The sequence below is a fragment of the Pelophylax lessonae genome (genome assembly GCF_965119305.1).
Source record: "Pelophylax lessonae genome assembly, chromosome: 5".
Taxonomy (NCBI): Eukaryota; Metazoa; Chordata; class Amphibia; order Anura; family Ranidae; genus Pelophylax; species Pelophylax lessonae.
Genome location: NC_138772.1, coordinates 16,841,606 through 16,868,233, shown reverse-complemented (window position 1 = coordinate 16,868,233; position 26,628 = coordinate 16,841,606). Strand labels below are relative to the sequence as shown.

Below are 26,628 nucleotides of genomic sequence, written 5' to 3'. Positions count from 1 at the left end.
TTGCCGATACCAATATTTTGGCCAATGCATTTTGGTATCGGCCGATATGGGCCAAAATTTTTGTACAAATTTTTTTTTTTATTTGAGAGGTACTCTTGTGGAGGGATCGGGGGGGGGGGGGGGTCAAAAAGAACCCAAACCCCTCCTCTGCACTTAAAAGCATTAAAAATGCCAAGTTTGTCACTCATCACCACCGGGTTTTTGCATTGAGACCCGATCAGAGCCGAATGCAGCTTTGATTGGGTCTTCAGCAGCCGTGCAGGCTGGTTTCCCGGCTCTCCCGGTGGGATGGGAGACACAGGCGAGCCGCAGGAGGGGGTTCGTCCCCTCCCTCTCCTTGTAATGACAGCCGAGCGGCTTCTCAGCCGCATCGGTTGTCATTACAAGACAGCCAACCGTCGGCTATGGACGCCGGTACTGGGGTGATGCCTCTAGCTGCAGGTATCACTCCGGCACAAGCACTTTCCTGGAATATCGGCAATATTGGTAACCTCAGGGGCCAATTCTGATATATCGGGGAAAGTGCATATCGGCCCCCGATATATCAGCTTTGCCGATAATCGGTCGATCTCTATCTGCAGTGACATTTTATGAATGGGCAAAGATAGATTGGGTGGCGACATGATGGCAGCCCCGTATTTTGTGCAAAGAATGAAAGAAACACTGAATGGAGGTAACCAGTTTCTAAATCCTCCAACGATGATGGCCAGAGTTCAGCTTTAAGAATCGAGAGCTTCCAAACACTTGTTTCTAAATAGGCCACCCACCATTGCATTATCCTGGTAAAGTCACCAAGTCTTTAAGATGGCTGTTTAAGCCCTATTACTGCAGCGTTGGGTTGATGTTCTACTGATATAATGGTTGTGGGCAGAGAAAGTCTTTTAGGAACAAGATTTAGTTTTCTCATTTTAAATAGCAGTTTCATTAAATCTAAAAAAAAAATAACACCCCGCAAAAATGGACTTTCACTTTGGGAAGTTAAGTAGTTGTGAATTCTTACCATTAACTGTCAGGGTCGCTGTAGTTGCTTCCTCCCCACACAGACAGGTGTAGTTCCCAGAATCCTTCAGGTCTAAATTGGAGATGACGAGTTCAGCATGGACACCCTGCAGTCTCATCCTGTATTTGTGATCAGGTTTTAGGGTCTGGTGCCCCTTCTTCCACTCCGTCTTTGCGTTGGCTTTGCTAAGCCGGCATTGAAAAATGACTTCTCGGCCCTCTACTTCTTCTTTGTTTCTCAGTCCCTCTACAAATTGCGGGGGTAGTTCTGACAAAAGCGATAAAGATATATTCTAACAAACACGTAATGAGGCTCCTTAATGAGATGGAATGAATATGAAGTGTAAGACGTGAACAACAAGCACCGAAATGTAGCCAGCAGTAACGTCCTAGGAGAGGCTCAAGGCTTCCAGGCGGCGAGCGAAGCACTACAAATGTACTTTGAGGCACAAAAAGTGTCTGCATTGGGACATTCTAATACAGATCTAGGTAGATCTAGGTAGGGGAATGTGGGCCTTGGTACCTATCACACCTTTTAGGAAAATAATGAGGGGTGAAAATTTTTAACATTCACATTTTATAGGCCATCACCCTTCAAGGCAATTTAGATCAAAGAGTAGACGGTGGTGGTGCCATTTGTCAGTACTTGGGTCTAGAATCTATACAGTGGGCAAGAGGAGTAAGTTACGGAGGTTTGATGAAAGTGGTTGTAAGGCCTTAAGATTCATTAGGGTGAAAAACCTTCTGTGCTGCAGTTCCCGCCCCAGACCCCCCCCCCCCTTTATTTAACTGATCCCAATAGGATCCAGCGATGTGCATGAGTGCAGTTGCTCTAGCCACTGTCGCTCTTTTCATTGGACAAAATTATTGGCTCCCACTGCTGTCAATCAAAGGCTGTTACACAGGAGCGGGGCCAAGTCTAGCTATCTGTGTCAATGGAAGCAGCAGCGGGACTCGGGAGCGAGCCAGCATGGGTGCCCCCAGGGAAAGCAGCTTTCTGTGGGGGCACCCGATGAAGAGGAGGGGCCTGGAGCACCGGCAGAGGACCCCAAAATTAGAGGACCGGTGCTGCTCTGTGCAAAACCATTGCACAGAGCAGGTAAGTATAGGCATGTTTGTTATTTAAAAAAAAAAAAAAAATTGAATGTTTACAACCACTTTAAGGTTTTTAAGCACCCTTTAAGCTTTTAATAAAGCAAGAAAACAGCAGAGACGATGAGTATAATGGAACATCAGAAACAAAACAGTCTAAATGAACTCCAAAGAAAGATGGCTAAGCAGACAAAAGTTCTAAAACTGTTACAAACCTTGCTTACCTTCCCCTTTCCCAGAAACCCTTGGTACGTCCTTTTTGCATTTGAAACCTCCAGGCCTCACAAGATCCCAATATAAATCGGCCACCTATATACTACTAGCGGAAAAACAAACTATCGCAAAAGCTTGGAAACAACAGTTTGTTTCTTTTGCGGAAGTTCATCGTCGCAAATACAATTTTTTTTTTTTTTTAATCACTGAAAAGCTTACTAGCATTCTTGTAGACATGTACAAGAAATTCCCTAAAAACCTGGGTCCCGTGAATACAATACATTCACCCCTTCGTGTCCCCCGAAAACTACGCACTGCCATAGGCACTGAAAGCCTTGGGTCTTGGCTGGAGTGTCCCCGACGTACTTCTTCTGATCCCCTCTTCTACTTTCCATTCTGTTCTATTTCTTTCCCCCATTTTTTTTTCTTCTATTGGCCCCCTGTTTTGGGAGGCCTTGGCTAGTATGTCTCTTGACTATCTTCTGTGCAAGTACAGACTCTCATACCTAATCTAACAGTGTCTCCCGGTTTACAGTTAATACACGTTTGCCCTTCATCCCATTACCCCCCCCCCTTCTCTTTCCTACCTGTGACGGGAGTCACTTTGGGCAGGGGGGCTTGTGGAACCCAGATTACCTTAGAGAGGTCGGGAAACTCCTTGTCTAGCTTCCCCGGCCCCTCCTATGTGTAAGTCACCCTGTGTCTATTAGGGGCACAGAGTGACCAAGAACCCCAGTTGGGTCTGCACTAATCAGACTGACTGTACAACCCCACCGGACTCAGCATTTCTTTTTACCCCTGTTATCTTGGGTTCTGTATGTGTGGTTTGGGTTGAAAGAATATTGTAGGAGTGTCTCATAGACCATGACTAGTTTGGGGTGGGGTGGGGTTTGGTATTGTTAAGTGCCTATATCACATTGTTCTATTGTTTCTGTCTGCATTGGGATCAACCTATTATGGGATGTACATGTGTATGTGGATTAGCTTCTAAAGGGGAGGGGGATTGTCCTAGAGTGTATATCTCTTTGTGACTGTGTTGGAATAAACAGTCCTATGCTTCTTACCACCCTACACTGATGGCTAGACAAGTGACTGGATGGGCTAAGGGATCTTGTATTGTGCTGGTACCAAGCAAGGGAAACTTATACGGCGGACATACTCTTCCTGAGTACGGGGTCCATTACACTAACTATGCTCGTAGTTCATAATATGTGTATCATTACTGTAAACCTAGCTTATAGTATGTCCTACTCATTGATCTTTATCATGATAACCGTTTTTGATTTCTATGACTCACAGATGCACTCTTTTTACAATGTTTATTACATTTGAACATTGGTACGGGTCATACTATCTGTGACAGAACCCACTGTCACTGTGTGTTTTGGAGGGGACTGTGCGCAAGCCTCCTACCGACAGACTATGGGCCAGAAGCTACTGGAGTTTGGCGCTGCAGCCTTTTGACTTTACCATCCACTACTGCCCTGGGAAGCAAAACGGCAACGCCGACGAATTATCCAGGCAAACAGACATTGACAAATGATCCGTGAGTACTCCCCAGACATCCCCAAGGCGATCCGTTAGGATCAGACTGTGTATGCCGGCTTGGTTCTGGGGGAGAATTGTGGCAAACACAGCCACTGTATATTGTCCTTCATGTATGCATTATGTTTATTGCATGTGTATACGTTTAAGAACCAAGTGTTTGGAATGTAATGCTACAGCCCTTCTCCCCCATTCCATCCCCCCCCCCTCCTGTTTCTGTGTCTAATTGTGTGAAATCATGACACAGACAATGGTCTGGTCTGGGTTGGAGACATCTCTCCGCAGGGGGTGTGTATTAAGACTGCCTGTTTCAAATGTACAAATGTTCAGTTCTCATTGGTTGGTCCTTGTTCCCTCCCCCCCCCCCTCTGCAAGTCTAAGGGGAGTTTCCCTAAATGTGAGAAAAACGGTATGTCTTGGAATGCAATAAACAGTTTAAGCTCTGCATGGTTAACCCTCAACACCTGTGTGGATTGTCTCGTGATTGAGGGGTTAAGGGCTGGATATGGCTTCTTCGCAGGCTGTGGGTGCGTTTGGAGGACAGGAGACACAGGTCCGGCAGATGTGCCCACCTGGGGTACAAAGATCCGTTACACTATCTATCTTAAAAAAAAAGGCCTATTAAAAGTGAAAGATAGCAAAACAGAGAGCAAAGACGACAGAACGCAACTGGAAAAAAATGGAGCGTGCAACGAAGAACAACGCCTATTGAACGCGTCACATATGTTGATGTAGTTGGGTGAAGAACCAGACATGTAACCTTATATGTAGGTTTTACAAATATATTTACCCTGTACTGATAATTTTGCAGTAGTCTGTTGTTCTCCACACATGCAGGTGTAACCTCCAGCATCATTCAGATCCAGATTGGTAATTGTTAGCTCTGTAACTGTTCCCTCCTGCTTCATGACGTACTTATCACTTGCTTGGATGACAGAACCGTTCTTCTTCCAAGACACCGCGACGCCTGCCTTACTCAGTTCACAGCGCAAAGTGGCAGCTTGGCCTTCGGTTGCCAATTCATTTCTCAGTTCCTCCACAAAGACAATGGGAAGAGCTACAATGTGCGGAGAGACAGACTTAAAGGTATGAGGGTTTGGATCATGTTTTTTTTTTTATGGTTTATCAATTTTACATAATTTATTTTTATTATATTTTTTTACAAATGACCCATTTTAGACAGACTATGGCACCCTATGATAAAAAGAGGGAGCACAGAATAAGCTGCTTGCCATTCGATTCTCTCTCTCTCTTACTGGAACTGGAGGAGGGGGTTGGAAGGCGATAAGTCAACCTTTGAAACATATATTTGTAAATTTGAGCTCAAGCTATTGTCCTCTGTGAACAGCAGAATTTTTCTTCAACAGAGAAACTAAGAATAGCTAGGTATATACGTGTGGACAAGACCCCATATATCTAGCTGTTGGCTGGAAAATGAGAGAACAAAGAGTGTAAAAATAAAGATTTTTGTAGAATTATATTTTTTTTGTTCCTTGTCAATAAAAAGAAAAAAATATATAATATCATAACCATAATAAAGAAAAAAATCTAATACTAATAATCATAGTCATAATAAAGAAAAAATATAATAATAATAGTGATAGTCATAATAAAGAAAACATAATAATAATAATAGTAAGGAGTAAAAATGTATAACCGCGCTAGTAAACTTAACAAAACAAAATAAGCTGCAACTTCCAGTGAGATAACACAAATAGAGAAATATATAACAATACAAGCTGCTCTAGAAAATGATGAAAAAGTGATACGTGAACTGCAAAAAATATCACAAATAACCACAGTGCACAAACATAAATTAAATATGCATATAAATATAATTGATAATAATAATAATATAATATTCACCATAGAAGACACGAACATTCAATTATATTCATATGCATATTTAATTTATGTTTGTGCATATTGTTATTTGTGATATTTTTTGCAGTTCACGTATCACTTTTTCATCATTTTCTAGCGCAGCTTGTATTATTATAATAATAATAGTAATGATAATAATAATAATATTAATAACAGTAATAATTTAAAAAAATATGTATTTGCTTTTGCTTCTTTATATTTTATCGTCTTTGTGTTTTAAAGGTGTTAAAAGAAATGAAAATACAAGTAAAAGTGGAAGCAAGCATTATCATGTGCTTTGAGAGACCTGATCCAATTAAAAAAATGTTATCAGCCACTCCATAAGCTAATGGATGAGTAGGACTTGTCCAGAGAAGTTTCACAAACTATGGTCACCAGGATGGATCATGTCAATGGAGACATAGAAAATGATAATTAGTAAATTAGTATGATGATGAAATGTAAGACCTACTCAGGAACCTCATGCCACACAGATATATGGTATGCTAGTACTGCAAACCATGTATTTCCTGAAATATATTTAAAGAGTTACTATGTGAGGCACAAGCCTCATAAAAACTCCCTATACCGTTCCCTGAATGAGCCAAATCCTCCTTCCTTTGTGTCTCACACATTCCCCCTCCCAGACACTGCAGCTCACAGTAGGAGGGTTTCAGCAACAGAGGCAGAGGCAGTGCAGTCAATCCAGAAAGCAGTGGGCTGGGCTAGGTGCTGCTTAGCAGGCTGCAGAAATGTGAATAAGCAGTGACAATGTTGATAGCCTCCCTCCCTGAAATCTCAAACCCATTGTAATGCAAGCAGGTTCAGCTTACATGACAGTGGCAACTCTGCTGGGAACTCAGGAGCATTGCAGCCTTGTTGCCACTCCATCACAGGAAGCAGGAAGACTTCACTGGAAGAATCAACAGATATTTGTGGGACTTTGCAGGGATACTCAGAGAAGGAAGGCTATAGTTTTACTTTAACTGACAGATGCAATGTATTGTTATTTCCTAATGTAGCACTCTCCTAGGTAGGTGCTAGAGAGTGTATAGTTTTTGGGTTTCCCTGCTTATGAGGGGACTGTCAGGGAAATTTAAGTACTCTCTGCCTAACAGGGAGCAGTGATCCATTGATAGGGTATGCTCAGTGTGATCAGATGCTGCTCATGTTTTCTGACTGTTTCACACTAGTCCAATAGGAAGGGGCATATTGAATAGGGGAAGGAAACCTGACAAATTGGAGCATGGGCGTAGATACAGTAGATACAGCCCTGGCCATTGGCAGAGGAAGGTACCTCAAGGCATGCTGGATGACTGTATATATACCAAGAGAACACATGTGCACAGCATCTTTGACTGGAGAGCAGGGTCCCGGAAGAAGGGGGATTACTGCCCCTCCTCTGTACAGGCTGCCATAAGGCCTCAGGTGGTTGACCTGAGGACCAGAGTAGCAGAAGCTGCAACCCTGATGTCCTGTAGAACTGACTCAGAGATCAGATACAGATCTACATCTAGGGGGCTGTTTGGTGAGGGCCATCCCTTCAAGCTAGTAAAGTCAGTGGACGGGTGTCAGCTAAAATGGATACTGGTTAGTATCCAGTGCCAGAGCGAGCAAGGGACTTATCCTTCCATACACATGCTGTATGATTCAGCAGAGGGTCTGCTATTCAGTTCAACCAAGTGAGGCCAAGTGAGAGTTGTCCTTTGTACATAGTTGAAGTCCCACTAATCCCTTCTGCTATCCAAGTTCTACCAATAAATACAAAATAACAAATCCTCTAGACTGGTCATTGGATAACGAGCGGATGAGTGTGTACCTGGTCAAGTGAAAATACCCAAGCAAATGGCTGCAGGATAATCAGAGGGAGACCCAGGGAAATCTATACTCAGCGACCCCTAAGGGGGCAGTACTACACTTAGTATTGCAAATTGTTAGTAAAAATAACTTGACAAGTAAAAGCTGGCTGCACCATTGACTGATGGAAATCATAAACTACAACACAAAGAGCTTGTTCACACTATCAGTTAAGGGGTGGCAAAACCCCTCAGGTGAGTTGTGTTTTTACCAGCCCTCAACCACACCCTCTTTAGCTGCAGAGAAAGCGGCCGGAGGTGTACACATGCCACAGTGCTTTTTTGGCAAGAGGTACAACCCCTGTCGTTTTTGGCAGGGGTTGCTCCCACCAAGTGCAACTCATTCAAGTGAATGGGGCCAATTTGCAAGCACCCCTCAACCAATGCATTGGTTGTGGCACACCAGTGTGGGATTCAAGAGGCTAAAGCAGGTGGTGAGGAGGTGATACAATGCTTCCTAATCACTTGCCAAATGCTCTCTGGAGAGCAATCTAAACTCAAGCAAGTGCGAACAAATCCTGAGATTAAAATGGTGATACAATGTGCATCATTTAGGACACACAGAATAATAAAAATATATCAAACTAGGACAACGAAGAGACACAACATAGATAAGACTTAAGTATTGCTCTTAGATGTCAATGTTTTGGAGAGACTATTAGAAGTGTAGCTATGACAAACATGACCATGCTGTCAGTGGAATAATCGGCATAACCATGATGAGGTGAGAAGAAATATAAGTGGAAAGAGGTGATAATGGCAGAAGAGACATGTAAGAACTGGTAATGGAATTGCGTTAAGATGATGATGATAGGGTATTAGTGAGAGACAGTTGAAGGTGAAGTGAAGACAGATGCAGAGTCAACAAAAGGTGACTGTTGGGGGTCTTTAGAAAGTCATTACCCTTCACAGTAAGAGATGCGGTGGTATGCTGGTCTCCACATACACATGTGTATTCACCGGTATCTTCTAGATCCAACCGATTTATAACCAACTCCGCGGCAAGGCCTTCCTGGATGAATCTGTATTTATCTCCGGGTTTAAGAGTCTTTTGTCCTTTCTTCCATTCCAGCGGAGCTTTTGGTTTGGTCAGCATACAACGTAGGGCTGCCGTCTCTCCCTCCAGGCTTTCTGTGCTCTTCAGTTTCTCCTTAAATTGTGGAGGAACAGCTGAACACGGGATGAAAAGAACATTTAAAAACACCAAATGGGAAGTGTGTACCGTGTCAATAATTATTTTTTTAAGGCTAGGGCAGAGAAGAGCAACCAAACAGATAAGAGGCATGGAGGAGCTCAGCTATGGGTGAAGATTATGGATGAACTGGATTTTTTCTCTCTTGAGAAGAGGAGATTAAGGAGGGATATCATCTCCAAGTATAAATACATAAGGGGGGATATGATCATCATGTATTAATACATAAGGGGTATATGATCACCATGTATAAATACATAAGGGGGGGGGGATATGATCACCATGTATAAATACATAAGGGGGGATATGATCACCAAGTATAAAATACATAAGGGGGAATATGATCACCAAGTATAAATACATAAGGGGGAATATGATCACCAAGTATAAATACATAAGGGGGATATGATCACCAAGTATAAATACATAAGGGGATATGATCACCAAGTATAAATACATAAGGGGGGATTTGATCTCCATGTATAAATACATAAGGGGGGATATGATCACCATGTATAAATACATAAGGGGGGATATGATCTCCATGTATAAATACATAAGGGGGGATATGATCACCATGTATAAATACATAAGGGGGGATATGATAGCAAAAGCGTTTTCAGATGTCAATATCCTCTGTTCGGAATGCAATTAAGAAATGGCAGTCATCAGGAACAGTGGAAGTTAAAGCAAGATCTGGAAGACCAAGAAAAATATCAGACAGAACAGCTCGCAGGATTGTGAGAAAAGCAATTCAAAACCCATGTTTGACTGCACGATCCCTCCAGAAAGATCTGGCAGACACTCTGGAGTTGTGGTACACTATTCCACTATAAAGAGATACTTGTACAAATATGGTCTTCATGGAAGAGTCATCAGAAGAAAACCTCTTCCACCACAAAAATCAGTTCTGTGGACCGATGAGGTTAAAATTGAACTTTTTGGCCAGAATGAGCAAAGGTACGTTTTGGAGAAGAAGGGACACAGAATTTAATGAAAAGAACCTCTGTCCAACTGTTAAGCATGGGGGTGGATCAATCATGCTTTGGGGTTGTATTGCAGCCAGTGGCACAGGGAACATCTCACGAGTAGAAGGAAAAATGGATTCAATAAAATCTCAGCAAATTTTGGATGGTAACTTGATGCAAACTGAATATAACACAATTTAATAAGACCACTAACATCTTACTTTATATAAGAACCATGACCACGTATTGAAGTAACAGTAAATGATCTACCAACATATGAATTCATGCTGTAGGATGCTTCAAGAGTCACATGTGAACAGGCCAATGAGTCCATAACTTCAAATGTCACAGAATATTACAGTAGCTACACATATAAAAACACTGTAGTATAAAATGATGATAAACATGCATGCTTTTTACACTAGGTGAGAAATGTGAAAATGGCAGATGAAGAAAAATTAATATGGATGATGAATTTGGATGATTTTGGAGGTGACATGGGATAATTAGTAGGAATGTGACGGTAGATATGATGAGAAGACCATTACCCTTCACGTTGAGGGATGCCTTTGTTTGATGGTCTCCACATACACACATGTATTCTCCGGCATCATCCAGGTCCAGTCGACTTATAATTAGTTCTGCGACGAGACCTTCTTGGACAAATTTATATTTATCTCCAGGTTTAAGACTCTTCTGTCCTTTCCTCCACTCCAGAGAAGCATTTGGTTTGGTCAATGTGCAATGCAGAGTCACAGATTCCCCCTCCATACTTTCTTTGCTTTGAAGTTCTTCTTTAAATTGGTGTGGAAGAGCTGAATGCGGGATGAAAGGGCATTTGAAAATGCAAGATGGCACAATATGAAAGTCCAGTTCCATCTTTCAGACAATTATTGTAAGGTGGGACAACATAAGTATCAACTTCATCGTTCCTGGGTGCCACGTATCCAGGATATGGGAATGCCCTAGGACCTGTCCCGTCAGACCTAAATCTCCCCATTTGAGATTCCCCCGAGTTACGTAACCCTTTTCACCTCTATAACGGTCTACTGTCCAGAGATGTTATAGCTCCTCTGCTAGAGTTTCCTCTTCACACACTAGGGGGGTATGGGTTTGATCTCCCGCTGGGAGTTGGGTTATACTTTTGATGTCCCCCCACCCCTTTTTTGTTACAGTTGCTTTGAGGTTTTATGGCTAATACCTGTCCAAATATCAGGTTCTTATTGTATATTTACTTCTCTAAAGCTGGCTAGTTGTCCTTTGTTATGGCACTTTTCCGCTGCAAGTACCGGCTCGGCTCTACTCGGCCCTGCTTGGCCCGGTTTGCTTTTCCACTGCTGGTACCGCATGGTACGGTGTTGGAACGGTTCGGTACGGTACGGTATGGTTTGCTTTTCCACTAAAGTAGTACTAAAGTTAAGTGGGTGGGATAACAACGGGGTGGGTGGGATTCTCTGACCAATCAGTGGCTAGTAGTGACTGCATGCAAAGGATTGTGGGATATGGTACCGGTATGGTACCTCTCGGAACCACAACCGAGGTGGTACTGTTTTTGAGAGCCGTACCATTCGGTTCCATGTAGTGGAAAAGCGCCGCCGTACCGTACCGTACTGAACCGTTCCTTCACCATACCATGCGGTACCAGCAGTGGAAAAGCACAAAAGCGAGCCGAACCGTTCGGTTCCATGCAGTGGAAAAGCGCCAATATTGAGCCTGTACTTTGTACTTACTTTGTGTTACTGACCTATTTGTTTGTTTTGCACTTACAATTCAATAAAATTGTTTCTAAAAAAAAAAAAGTATCAACTTCATAAATTCTATTCATTGCCTGTCTTCCCCCCCCCCCCCCCCCCTCATGCCAGTACATCTTCTAGAACAGTGTTTTCCAAACTTTTGGATCTGTACCCATGGTAGTGCTATACTTGACCGTACCACAGCTTTTTTTTCATGTGCACTTCTGCTTTGTAGGATTACTAATTTTAGAGATGGAAACCAGTAGCAGGCACCAGATGCAGCATAATGTTTTACATTGTAGAGTGGAACTGCTACTTCTATGGGCTCCAATGCTTCTTCTAGAGAGGCCAGAACCTGGAAGACTGGAGAAGGGATGTTTTCCATGTACCCACTGGGAACAACAGGTGGCACATTTGGCATTAAGCAGTAATACTCCAACAATGCCAAGGTTGGGATGGTGCTACACAGCTGACCATTGCCAAGGCTTGAAAAACACTGTTCAAGAAAAATCTATTTGAAGTTTTCTCTCCTTTAGTCCTCCAAGTCTCACAAGAGGTCAAGCTTTCCAGAAGTTCAGATAGATAACAAACTATGTTATAGTAATTCCACCAATTATTTCATGTTTGGTTGTGTGAAGGATTAAACTTTGCCCACTGGCTGAGCTTGAAATATTGAGATGCAGGACCCAGTCACCTTAACTCAATTTATTAATCTCAAAACACATCCTGTTAAAAATATATATTTCTGCCTTTCTCAACTTTTTTAACATGGGGGAACCCCTGAAATAACTTTCTGGTCTCAGGGAACACCTGCTAATAATAACATGATGGTCACTGGGAAGAATGCTTCTTCCATTGGTGGTCACTGGGAAAAATCCCAACTGATAGCCCAAAAGATCACTGTTGTCATTAGTTATTGATATCTGAGAGTAAGAAACTGCTCATTGCTCAAGAAACCCCCAACAACTTTTGGAGGACGGCTGGTTCTGATTCTGAAAGGTGTTGCTTAGTTGAAGATCATGTGGCATTAAAGTGGTTGCAAAGGCTGACGTTTAATTACCTTCATGCATTCTGTTCAGGAAGGTAAAAAAAAACCTTTGGTGTGCTGCTCTCCCCAGTCTCCCTAATACTTACCTGAGCCGAACACGATCCAGCGCTGTGCATGAGAGCAGCGGCTCTCCCGACTTTCGTTTGCTCAGACACAGCAATGGGCTCTCACTGCTGTCAATCACAGGCAGTGAGGAGGAAGGGGGCGGATGAGTGCCCCATAGCAAGCAGACAAAGAGCATTTTTAAAGTCTTTAATATCACTTTAAGTTGAGAACTGATTTTAAAAATGTCCAGGAGGGGGCTCTTAAAGGAAAACTCAATTTTCAATGTAGCATAACATTTATAATTGCTACATACTTTAATGTTATTGATAAAAACATTTCCATATCAGTCTTTAAGGCCCCTTTCACACGATCGGACCGATCAGGTCCACCTGTCCGTTTTTCAGGCGGACCTGAATTGGGCTACCCATTCTCCTTCTATGGATGTCCGCTGACACCCGATCCGATCTGACAAGATCCCCTGAAAACAGACGTTCGCCATCCGTCCAGCGGGTCGGATCAGATGAAAACAGACATGCTGTCCTTTTCATCCGATCTCCCCATAGAGGAGAGCGGGACTCTGACAGGTCCGTATCCGCACATTGAGCGGAGACGGACCTGTCATCCACCTGCTCAGCGGGGATCAACGGAGCGATCCCTGCTGAGCTGGCAGAGTCCACCGAGCAGATCGGCCCCATGAGAAAGGGGCCTAACAAATTTCATGTTAATTAACTGTCAAAATTTGCATTCTTTCAAGATGGTAACCTGGAAGCATTCTGTACATTGTTGGTTTCTCCCATATCTGTACTGAGAAGTTAAATTTTAGGCATCCAATGCAATAGGAGTCTAATTTCTGGTGAGATGCTTCCGAAGGCTTATCTAGATCTAAAGGGATGCAGACACTGCAGCTTTTGTCATTAGAACACTGAAATTTGCTCAGTTGGTTATCAAGAAGGCAGACATCCCCTCTCTCCATTTAGGAGTCACTCTGGAAAGGACATGGTGAAACAAACAGATTCAGAACAGAAAAAGGTAGGAATCTGCAAAAAAAGTTTGCAAAAATCTTTACACTGTATACCAAGGGTATCCAAACGATGGCCCTCCAGCTGTTCAGGAACTACAATTCCCATGAAGCATTGTAAATCTCTGACATTCACAGACATAACTAGGCATAATGGGAATTGTAGTTCCTGAACAGCTGGAGGGGCATAGTTTGGACATAGCTACTGTATACTATATATAGAAAAAAGGTGTGACAGATCAACAGATGAATAAATCAATCTGTAACACTAGCAGCGCTAACACATAACAAATAATCATAAAATTGTCAGTGACTGATATAAAATGTCCACAGAGTACAGCATGCAATCACTGGAAGTAGATACACACTCCACCCAATGATAGAGTCCAAATTTAGGTGCAGATATCGAACATTGGTGAGATAGATGTGCAGCTATCTGTATAATCAGTGTGCCTCCACCATCAAGCTGTGTCACCCCATCAAAATGGACACTCACCAAACAGACGATCAATATAAGCTAGTTGCGTCTGACGCACTCGCGCCCTTAGTTGAAGGCCGTGATGACGAAACGAGTTAGGGCGTGAGTGCACGGTCGCCATAGCAACGTGAGACGCCACGCTGTTAGTTTCGGCTTGCTAGGTACCGATTGATTTATTCATCTGTTGATCTGTCACACCTTTTTTCTATGCATTTGTGATTTATAGCAGCAGCTTTAGCCTTTACGGTTTATGTTTTATAATATTATTTTTTATAGCGCTGGGTGAGTGAGATTAGATTACTATCTTTAAGTGATCTTCTTGCTCCTAGTTTATATACTGTATACTATATGCTTCAACTAGAGGAGATTGTGTTTTTCTCAAAACACTTTAATTAGTTCCATGACCCAATTGGTGGGAGGAAATAGGATATCAAAGTTTCTGAACTACTACATGACACCACATGGTCAACACAAAAAAGCCTAGCACCCAAAACAATCAAGCTCTGCCCGCTGGGTGTAGAGGAAATTCCTAGGGACTGTACAAAGATAAGTATATAAGAAAGGCAATAAATGCTAAAACCCAAAAAAATGTTGTCCAACCATGTCAGTATTGTCAGAAAGATGGAAGTGGGCACAATAGAAGGACAAGGTGTGCTGTAAGTAAGGTTTTTATTAGAAGTGGAGTGATGGTGGAATCAGAATCATTTATGACAAATATGGTCAATGACTGTGAATCACACATTATATTTAGGTTAAGGAAACGCAGTGCAGGTAGAGATAGCAGGAGGACAGCACAAGACTGCTATTATTGAAGTTTTACCGCTCACGCTCAGGGACGCAGTTGTCCGATAGTTTCCACATATGCAAGTGTACTCTCCGGCATCCTTCACCTCCACGTTATCTATTACCAGCTTAGCAATAAGACCCTCCTGGATGGACCGGTACTTGTCACTTGGTTGGAGAAGTTTGTGTCCTTTTCTCCATTCTAGGAATGCGTCGGGTTTCGTCAACTCACAGATTAGCGCGACTGAACTTCCCTCAATAACTTCCTTGCTTTTTAATTCCTTTTTAAATTGTGTTGGACAGGCTGATACAGAATTAACAGCATGTTGATTATATGGCGCTCATAACAGTGGATAGAGGTGCTCTGGTTAAGAGCAAGTTTACTTACTACTAATTTTGTTCATGTACTACAAAATGTTTAAAGCGAAACCTTTCGGGCCTCTAAATAAGTCAAAAGCCCAGTTTTCTGCAACAGAATAGCTCATATATTTACCTGTCCAGAGGCCTGTGTGTAGGCAGGTGCAGTTTATTTTCCCCATTGATGGTGGCACTTGACCACAACCACATGACAGAGGGAGAGGAAGTTGAGAGTTGAGAGGAAGTTGAGAGCAACATGGTTCCTCTACGGTTTCCTGGGTCAACTCATGTGACCCTGGTGGCCATCCTAGGTCAAGCAGAGTCTATTTAAGACCCTGGCTGCTGGGTTTGGAATGCATTTCACGTGTGGGTAGTGTAGGGAGAGCTCACTCACCTGTCAGTAACAATTAATAATAGTAGGGAGAGGTTACAGACGAGAAAGGAAAAGACAGGTACACGCCATTCAATCTGGAAACCTCCACACTTGGGCTTGGACAAGCCAGGCCGCATTCCGCCCCTCGAGACAGGCGCTGTCAGTTTAGCTGAGACCTGCTCTGCTACACACTGCTGTTTCAATCTCTGAGTGTTCCCGGTCAGGTTGTCCTCCTGCCGGGCTTGTTCTGAGCTTTTGAACTTTGACCTTAATACAAGTTCCAATTACTGCATCTGGACTCTATGTGGTTACTGCCACTTCACCCAACCCCATGTGCCTCCTACCTCCCTATGATCAAGTGTTCTTTGGCTTCAATAAGTGTTAGATGCCTTTAAACCCCACCATCAGGGGCGTAACTACAGGGGTTGCAATTGCAACTGGGCCCCATGCTCCAGGGGGCCTGTGCGGTTCCCCTGTACACCTGGATAGAAGGGGCGCAGGGGGGCAGCATGTAGAGAAATCACTGTCCTCCTTTTTCATCCTGTAGCTGCAGGAGAAAAATGGAGGAGATTGGTTCCTCTGTATGCTGCCCCCGCCACTCCTCCTATCCAGTTCACTTGTGTTCTGCAGTCTCTGGGCCCCCCCCCCCACTGTGCCCCCCCTCTCCGGGGGGCCCTTCATGGTTTCTTGCACTGGGGCCCTGAAGGTTCTAGTTACGCCTCTGCCCACCATGCACTACTACCCCTCTCTGACTTTTACATCTATGCTTAGTCTATTGTGCCCTAGGGGCAGTGCACGGAGGGGAAGCCTCCCAAAAATGTTGCATGCTGAAAAAACTGCTGGAGGCTGCAATGCAGGAAGGCATGAGAGTTCAGCCAAGTTTAGGTGTCTTCTGCCAGGTAGGTGAGTACATTACCTCCTCTCTAGCCAGGAACTGGCCTTTTGATTTTTTTAGAGACCTGATGGGAATCTTTTAAAGTGCTTTAACATGCATCATATAATGTTGAAAACATATTGAAAGAGATGGAAATTTTGGGAGAACTGTAACTAAACAACTGTGTCCAAAATTAACAAGGCAAACAACAAACTCGGCAAAACACCACTTCCAGTGTCACCAAATCAGTGTAAGTTACAAACAGTGCTTCTGATTGCCACCACACCAGGGCCAGTGTCACCAAGCCAGTGCAGCCAACAACAGTGTTCCTGACTGCTAGCCACCATTGCCAGTGTCACCAGAGCCAGTGTAAGCCAGTGTTCTTTATTGTGGGTGGGCCAAGTCAATATTGAACCCTACGGACTAAGACTGGGATGCAATTAGGTTCATGTGCATTTAAAGGCATAGTGTACTGTATATATTCATATATTCTTTCTATTGGTTGAACTAAATGGCGTTGTGTCTCTTTCCATCTTGACTAACAAAGAAATTACTTTAGTTACATATTTGACCACATGTAATCTCTATCAAGTTGGTGGTCTTTGACATCGGTGTCAGTGGAAAATGTTTTGCCTCAGGAGAGGCTTTTGGTATATAAATTAAAAAATAATGTAGAAAATACTTAATTTGAGGTTCTTTCTCCTTATTGTGCTTCAGCATCAGATATTTAACTAACTATAGAAATTGGTTCCAGTCTTCAGCTATTCATCTAATGTAAGTTTTTCTACAAGTTGTCCACATGGAAGGGCAGTAAACATGTATACAATGCAAAATTTGCAATATTAGTTGCAAAGCGATGACTTAATCAAGGGACTCTCAATGCAGTACGACAGATGGTAGGATGGAACAGATGAAAAGGCAAGGATAGAGATTGCGTTGAATGAGGATGAAAACGGAAAATGAAACAAGGTGGGAAAAGGAAAAAAAGATGATGGAAGAGATGATATAATCTAGTGATCGACCGATATAGTTTTTTTTTGTGCCGATATCGATATTTTGGTCATCGGATATGGGTATCGGCCGATATTTTCGAACATTTAAAAAAATATATATTTTTTTATTTTTCACAGGTACTCTGGTGGAGGGATCTGGGGTTCTAAAAGACCCCAAACCCCTCCTCTGCACTTAAAATCATTCCAAATGCCAAGTTTGGCTGTTTTGAATGCTCACATATTTTTTAATTTGCAGCCGAGTACCCGGAAGGGATGTCATGACATCACTTCCTGATTTTTTACATGGAGACCCGATCAGAGCTGAAATCGGCTTTGATCAGATCTTCTCTTCGGCGGCCGTGCAGGTAGGATGCTCAGGTCTCCCGGTGTTATGGGAGACCTGGGCAAGCCGAGGATGGCGGCAGGAGGGGGGGATGTCCCTCCTGCTCCTTGTAATGACAGCCGAGCGGCTTCTCAGCCGCATCGGTTGTCATTACAAGACAGCCAACCGTCGGCTATGGATGCCGATACCGGGGTGATGCCTCTAGCTGCAGGCGTCACTCCGGTACAGCACTTTCCCGAAATATCAGCAATATCGGTAACCTCAGGGGCCGATTCCGATATATCGGGGAAAGTGCATATCGGCCCCCGATATATCGGCATTGCTGATAATCGGTCGATCCCTAATAGAAACTAGTGAAGAATGAGGTTGGAATTAGAATCCTAAAACAGAAAAAAATATTTAAAAAATTACCCTTCACAGTTATGGAAGCCGTTGTTTTATGATCTCCACACACACATGTGTAGTCTCCCGCATCCTCCAGATTCAGTTGACTAATAACCAACTCAGCGACAAGACCTTCTTGGACAAATTTATATTTATCTCCAGGTTTAAGTGTCTTCTGGCCTTTCCTCCACTCCAGGGAAGCTTTTGGCTTGGTCAACGTGCAATGCAATTTCACTGACTCACCTTCAATGCATTCCTTGTTCACTAGCCTTTCCTTAAACTGTGGAGGAAGTGCTGCGAATATAAAAAGAAGGATCAGATTTAGAAATCAGTCGCAGAATCAACAGTTGGTGATGATGGAGGATTAGTTGTTAAAAGTGAGACATAGCAATGGAATGGGTCGAAAATTATGAGAAGGGAAGGCAAAGATGCTTGATTAAATGATGAAGAGGAACACAAAGTGATGAGGATGTTGTTAATGGACATCTAAAGAAGACTAGGAATTCTAGAATACCCTTCACAGTCAATGACGCGGCCGTCTGGTTATCTCCACAGACACAAATGTATCTTCCAGTATCTTGTTGGTCCAGATTATTTACAACCAGTTCTGCTACAAGGCCCTCCTGTATGAGCTTGTACTTTTCACTCGATTTGATAATTTTCTGTCCTTTCCGCCATTCGAGGGAAGCGTTTGGTTTGGTCAACTCACAGTGCAAAGTTACAGAGTTCCCTTCTACGGCTTCAAGACTTTTCAGTTCCTCTTTAAATTCTGGCGGCGAAGCTAGCGCAAAATTGAGACAAACAGATGTACTATTAGGACCTGTTGGTTCCCTCACCAAAAAAAAAAAGTTTGATTTTCTTTTCACATTTTTCAGTTTACCACCATCAAAATGATTCATACAAAGAGAAAGACATGTAAGGAAAGCCCTTTGGAAAATGTCAACGGGAAGAAAAAAGCACCCCAACGCCCCTAAATTCTATTTGAGAGAAAATATGATTTTTTTTTAATATAATTTCAGAGACTCAGAGATGATATAGGACACTGAACATTTTTGGAAGAGCAGCATATCCTAAATTAAACAATTATGTTTATAATAAATGATGGTAAAGTCCATCTGTAAGCTTCCTCTTTGGTTTCCTGGGTCACTTGGGAAGCTATCTGATTGAATACCCCCACTTCATGTGACTCTGGGAGCCATCTTGGTTCAGGCAGAGAATATTTAAGGCCCCGGCCCTCAGGCTTGGCGCACATTTCACGTCTCGGTAGTGTAGGGACCCGTCTAATATGGACAGTAATTAGCCGCAGGGAGAGGTTGCAGACAAGTAGGGAAAGGATAGGGACACACCATCCTTCCTGGAGACCTCCCCATTTGGGTACGAACTGGCCAGACCACATTCCGCCCCTCAAGACATGCTTTGAGCTCCTTCCTGCTAGGCTTGTTTTGAATTGCTGAACTTTAACATTATTACAAGGTCTGTTCTCTGCAACATGACTCTGAGTGTTTACTGCCACCGCACCACGCTCCACCTCCCCACATTGTCTCACTATAAATGGAAGTGCCTACTCAAAGGTTCCACTGGCAGAATCAACAGGTAATTACAAATTTTTTAGGGACTTCTTAAAAATCCCAGAGAGCCCATTTCGAAAAAGATGGGCAGCCTACACCACATATGCAATTTTATAGCTTGAACATAGCTATTGCATAGTAGTTGAGGTTGAATAAAGACAATAGTCCATCCAGTTCAACCTGTGTAGGTGTGTGCGGACGTAATTATTTCCCATACCCCTGAATGTTTTGATCCTTAAGATGTACGTCCAAGAGTGTTTTAAAAGTAGCCATACTCCCCGCAGTTACTACCACTTGTGGTAGAGAATTCCAGAATCTTGTAGCCCTTACAGTAAAGAACCCCCTGCGTAGCCTAAGGTTAAACCTCTTTTCCTCTAATCGCATTGTATGGCCTCGTGTCCTCATGCATTCATTGCGACTGAACAGTTTTTTTTCAATGTTGAGATCACCATTGAGGTACTTGTAAATTGCTATCATGTCCCCTCTCAGGCGTCTCCTTTCCAGGGAGAATAAATCAAGCGCTTGTAAGTGCTCTTCATAATTATTCTTGAGTTTAGACATTAGTAACAACATTCGGTTTTAGAAAGTTATCAGGTATCTGAAGTGGTTAATATATACTGAAGCATATAAAAGTTGTAAGTTTAACACACCTATGCTACTGGTAAAATTGCCAACAGTAAGTAGTAGTACAATGCATGGGATCTATAAATTTACCATTCACTACTAATGCAGCTGAAGTCTGTTGTTCTCCACACATACAAGAGTATTGGCCTCCATCTTGAATATTTAAATTATGAATTACAAGTTCGGCATTGAAGCCATCTTGGCTAATTTTGTACTTATCATTTGGCTGGAGGACCGTGTTTCCTTTCCTCCACTCTAGGCGAGCGTTTGCCTTGGTCAGCTCACAGTTCAAAATGGCCGACTGCCCTTCCACACACTCTTTGTTTTGTAGCCCCGTTTTGAACTTGGGTGGCAAAGCTGACAGAATGTAGAAGACATTATTACTAGTATGAAAACGTACACATACTGCTGATCATCATAAACCTAAATGCATAGCAAGCCTAATCAACTTTGTCCAATTTTGCCTATTTTTATACTATTTATGAGTAAGCAGAATAAATTGCTTTGTACATAATGTTTTTAGGATCTTTATCAGCCACAGAAACACCTTCCTGGATGTGCATATTGATGTCTGTCCTTAAAAGAAAAAAGAAACAAAAGAAATATGCCCTCTGAGAGGCCTGAAGAGCTCACGCAAGTAGGGATATCAGACTTTTAAGACAGACCTATCAGAGGTAAATGAAAACAGTTTACCCTATTGAGTCAATAAAGTTCATCCAAGAATAGCTTTTCATTGATATTAATAGAATTCTAGAAAATTCAAGATGAGTTCACCCAACACCAAAAAGTGCAAGTGTGCGTATATATTTTTTAAACATTTTCTTTAGTGCAGTGGCCTCCAAACTGCAATATGCAGGCTAGATGTGGCCCTTTGCTTGCTTTTATCCAGCCCTTGGGGCCCCATTCCTCCCACAGAGAACAATAATGGGGCACTATTCCTCCCACAGACATTAATGATGGGGCACCATTCCTCCCACAGAGACCAATGATGTGGCACCATTCCTCCCATAGACACCGAAAATGGGGGGCCATTCCTAATTTGAATACCAACAATGGGGCACAATTCCTTCCACTGATACCAACAATAGGGAACTATTCCTTCAACTAAATCCAATGATGTAGCACAGTTTGCTCTCACCGTCATCATGGCATTTTCTAATGCCACTGGTCACCAGCTGGCCCCTCTAAAGCCCTAAGGCCAGTTAATGGTTCTTTATTCAGAAAGTTTGGAGACCCCTGCTTTAGTTTTGTTTATATTACCTTTAACAGTTACGGCTGCAGATGTTTTTTGGTCTCCGCAGACACAGCTGTATATTCCTGCATCATTTTCATTGACATCTAAAATGACAAGTTCTGCCACTAAGCCATCTTGTTTTAAGATATGCTTCTCCGATTGGGGAAGAACGTTGTTCTCTTTTTCCCATTGCACGGGTACTTTGGGTTTGCTAAGCTCACAGTGGAGGATGATTTTATCACCTTCTGTTGTGCTCTCATCCTTGAGCCCATGCTTGAAGTGGACAGGCAGTGCTAAGTAACGTAGAAGGTAATGTGTAAATACACAGGTTCTAAATTTTGAACAACATACTGTAACATAACATTTAACATTCTTTCGAATCCTTCAATTTAACAACACCGAATCACATCAAAACATACAAAAAAAAAACAAAAAAAAACACCAAAATCATTTCAACACGTGCCTTTTGATTTGTTTTTATATTTTTGCTTCATCAGGAACTACATTTTGGTCAATGGCATACATTATCATAGGCATGATATGCCAATTAATGTAGAGATTTGTGATATCGCAAGTCAGCAATTAGAATTCTAGCCAAAGTTCTGCTATAGGTTCCTCAAGCCTCGACAGGATGCTGAACTTATTCTAGTAGCCAGGTATTCTATGTGCCTAAAATATTTCTGCTTATTCTTACCTTTTGAGCTATAGCTGTTGTTGGCATTGGAGGCACTTGTGGCTCCAAAAATGATCTGCTAGTTCAAAGCTTTAATTGATTCCTTATTTCATGTTATCTTGCCCACATTATTCTGTGTCCCTCACTGTAATTGTAATGTTTACATTAATGTATTGAGCAAGTGCAAGTCACACTAAATACCTGGTTATCCTTCAAGTCTCCTGTGGTCCATGGTAGCATAATCAGGTTGCCCCCTCCTTATGTTAGTAAGGGCTAAAGGACTCCATGCCTTAGTCCCTTAGGCAGGCCATTGATGATGGCAACCACAGGTTGCAGACAAGAAAATTGCTCGATTTCCCATCAACACAGTCAGTGTTGATGGGGGAATCCCTCCCAGGGGTGTGCAGCGAGTCATTTCTGCCAGCAGAACACAGTGATTTTTGCTAGTGTTGCCTTATAAAGGGAGTTTATGTGTAATCTCTATTACTGTGTTGCCTGATGAGGAGTTATGTATAAAGTTCCATAAGTAATTGTAAAAAGATATAAATGTACAAAGTTTTGATTTCAGACTCATATTTGCCATATGACTGTGGATGTGTAATTTGTGTAAGCCAGACGGACCGACTTTAGTAATCAATGGCTAATAAATCCATTGGAAATGCATGCCTGAGCTACCAGGGGGCACCTGCTAATTTACACTGATAAACAAACTGTAGTACAGCCCCATAATTATGTTCTGTTTCCCCAGACATTACGGGGCCAGAAAATAATTGATAATCGTCCATGACAGGTCATTCCTTTATCTCGCCCTCTACTTCAAAGACTGTCCCTTTAGATATGCAATGAAAATGGACTATCTGTTGAGGGTTGGACAATGTGCTCCGGAGATGAACCTTGCATATCTTAATTTTCAATTTCAGAGCAAATCAACATGTAAAATTAAATTCTCCATCCAACAGAGAGGAGGGGTTAGCAAGGGGCTGAATTATGCTAAGCTAGGCGAGGAGGAAGTTGTCCAATCCTGAACGAGATACGCCCAGAGGGAGGAACAGGGCAGGATAGCTGAACCAATCAGAATAGCCCTATACAAGTCTATGCGATATAGATCTACGTATATTAGTGAAGGTGGGAATGAGAGAAACTTCCTCTTGCATTGCAGACTAGGATGAAACTACTGGGGATGGTAACTATGGACTATATCTCTCACACTTAAAATGTATACATGCTTTTTCTGAAACTCTCATGGGAAGGGTAACTATGGACTTTTATCTCCTGCACTTACGTAGTGCTGTGTTTGTATCTGAGTATCATACTCTATATTTGTTCAGTTAAACTAGGAATATTTTCCATTTTTTAATGTACTATAGATAGATTGTTGTAAATTCATTTAGGCTTCAATGTTACTTATCAATAAAGTACTATTGCTGTTTTGAAACTTTAACTCATGGTCAAAGAACTCTCATTTAACCCGAATAATGTCTGAGGTAATTTACATCTCATATCTTCCGGGTAACACTAGCGACTATAGCCACTGGCAATAATCGCATGTAAAAATCCGACATGTTGGTCGTACCCAAGTTGATCGATGGATTGACTTGGGTACAATCATCCTGCCCATAGATAGTCCGAATCTCAAGCCAGACCCTGCAGAACCGACCGAGATTCAAACCATCTATAGCCGGCTTTTGTCAACCTGTGACATCTTAGCCTGACATGCCCCCCCATCAAGCCCTGCAAATCCTCATTGACAGATGAGTAGTCATCTGTCAATAGCTCCTTGGATTTGCAACCTCATTTGGAGTCTCATCTTTCCAACATCAGAGGTCAGGCATGAAAAGGGTTTATAGCGGTCATGTGATCACAACTAAAACCAAACATAAAAGGGTTTTAGAAGCGCGTATGATTTCTAATATGGTTGGTTTCATATAGTAATGGGTTTACATCGACTGTAAAAAGCAAAATGTGTGCTGTTGGTTTGACAGGTACATAGACAAAGAAAGCCAAGCAGGACAAACACAACAGAAATCAAGCTTAAAAAGACTGTAAGAGCATATTGTGCATCAAGGGAAGCAGCTTGGCACAGAGATCGTAGAAAGAAGATGGTTAAAAATTAAGAATGCTAAAATTGTTACCATGTACTAAAAGTACTGCTCTGGAATGCTCCTCTCCGCATATACATGTGTATTCTCCAGTGTCTTCTAGCTCCAAATTCTGTATTGAGAGCTCTACCATTGCTCCGTCCTGTCTCATGTCATACTTGTGACTTGGCCGGAGCACCTTGTCTCCTCTTCTCCACTCGATGGCCACTGGAGGCTTGGTCAGCTCTCCATGCAGTGTCACCGAAGAACCCTCCTTGCCTTCTATGTTCTTCAACTCTTCTTTGAAAAGAACAGGCTTGGCTAAAGACAGCAAATAAGAAGTCACTGAAACACGCACATTTTTCTAAATGTGAGTTATAACCCTTTTTTTCCAAAAACCTGTCTTGTTCTACAGATAATATCTGTATGTATATTGAAGCATTACCTTTAAAAAAAAAAAAAATAGACTGAGGTTTACCATTGACTTTAAGATTTGCTGTGGTTTCTTGCTCTCCACATAAGCAAGTGTAATTTCCTTCATCTTTAAATTCGAGATTCTGGATGGTCAGTTCCGCCATTGTGTCTTTTATGGTCATCCTATGTTTTTCACTTTGTTTCAAGGCCATTTGACCTTTCTTCCAAACAATGGTGGTGGCTGGTTTCGAAAGCTCACAGCAGAGGGTGACATTTTCTCCTTCCATGGATTCTTTGTCAACCAGTTTTTCTTTAAAGAGGGTTGGAAGAGCTAATGCATGTCAAGAATGTTAAAGACCATTGGTTAGGGTTTTGGTTGACTTCGTTGAAGAAGTAGTAGTTAGTGACTAAAAGAAGAGTTGGATGGACTGCCCCCCCCCCCCCCGCCCCATAAAAGAAAAGTTGTATTCATGAAGAGTTTAAAAATTGTAACCTACTTATAAGTAGCCAGTTAAAAAACAAAAACAAAACCTATACAGTAAATGTATCCAGAAAAATCGACATCACTATCAAACGAGCCACTTATCCTTAGCTACATCACTTCTACTCAATGGCATTAACAGTTATTTTCTCATCCCATGCCCAACCCCCAAACTGGAGAACTAGGTGTCAGGGGTTTACTTTTGTGCGCAGGCACACTGGTAACCCTTCTGCCGCAAACCGGCAAACGCCTATGTGCATATGCAAAAGCGCCCTAGCGTAGCGTTCTCCCGTTCACGCAAAATTACCATTGGCGCCAAATGGCCTAGTTAAGTGCAGTAGTCACACTGAATCTTTGCTGTTCCTGATCATCTAACCCGGCTTGCCTTTGACCTTTGACTGTCTGCTGCCCGCCCTGACCCCAACGCTTCTGCCTTAACCTGATCTGTTTATCCGCTACTGGCTATTGGACCTGGACCTGCTGTTAGCCTAGCTAGGGAATCCAGAGGACTGCGACCTGGTGTTAGCACGCAGCCAAATCCATCCCCACCATCAGGGGCCCTGGTGAATACCGGCTAACACTTAGACTGAATCTTTGTTGTGTGATCTTCAGCTCTCCTGTCTCCTGTGCCTGTATCTACCTGCTGTTCCTGATCATCTGACCCGGCTTGCCTTTGACTGTCTGCTGCCCGCCCTGACCCCGGTTCTTCTTGACTACGCTTCTGCCTTAACCTGATCTGTTTATCCACTACTGGCTATTGAACCTCGACCTTCTCTTAGCCTGGCTGGGGAATCCGGAGGAATGCAACGTGGTGTTAGCACGCAGCCAAATCCATCCCCACCATCAGGGGCCCTGGTGAATACCGGCTAACACTTAGACTCCGCACCTCTGGTATCCTGTCGCCATCCCTGTCCTGGGCTCTCCATCAGGTGAGAAATCCTTCTGCACGTCAGGCTCTGCCACATCAATCCTAACACTAGGTTACAGCTTTTTGTGCGTTTCATTACCAGAGGTGTAACTAGAACCTTCAGAGCTCTGGTGCAGAAAACCATGAAGGGCCCCCGTGACCCACTGGTCCTGGGGCCCTTTCCATGGGTCCTGGGGCCCTTTTCTCTAGTCCCTTTGCAACCCTGGTAGTTCCTACACTGATACACCTGGAAGCAAAGCCTCACCTGTGGGCTCTGGCCACCATCCTGAGCTCTGTCTGGGAACACGCAGCTCTGTACAGTCTGGATAGTCAGTCGGCAGGTGCCTGGCACAGCTCCAGCATCCTCCCTGGGGCTCACACCCCAGTCACCATTCTCCATCCTCCCAGGCAATAGTGGACTACAAGCAGACACACAGAGCCAACTGCTCCCTTCCTGCCTTCTTTGGGCCCCTCATGGTGGTGGATTGCCGCA

At 42.9% G+C, this 26,628-nt stretch overlaps 1 protein-coding gene across 1 annotated transcript in view; it reads right to left on the bottom strand.

The window, feature by feature from the left end:
- Nucleotides 1-26,628, bottom strand: part of OBSCN (obscurin, cytoskeletal calmodulin and titin-interacting RhoGEF) — a 740,285-nt gene that overhangs the window by 478,638 nt on the left and 235,019 nt on the right. Inside the window, exons 41-50 of the mRNA XM_082257722.1 lie at nt 24,812-25,078; nt 24,388-24,654; nt 21,609-21,875; nt 20,439-20,705; nt 18,671-18,937; nt 18,184-18,450; nt 10,277-10,543; nt 8,472-8,738; nt 4,640-4,906; nt 1,001-1,267 (exon numbers count right to left, since the gene is read on the bottom strand). Of these exons, the coding sequence (XP_082113848.1) occupies nt 1,001-1,267; nt 4,640-4,906; nt 8,472-8,738; nt 10,277-10,543; nt 18,184-18,450; nt 18,671-18,937; nt 20,439-20,705; nt 21,609-21,875; nt 24,388-24,654; nt 24,812-25,078 (2,670 nt within the window). The remainder of the gene's footprint in view (nt 1-1,000; nt 1,268-4,639; nt 4,907-8,471; nt 8,739-10,276; nt 10,544-18,183; nt 18,451-18,670; nt 18,938-20,438; nt 20,706-21,608; nt 21,876-24,387; nt 24,655-24,811; nt 25,079-26,628) is intronic.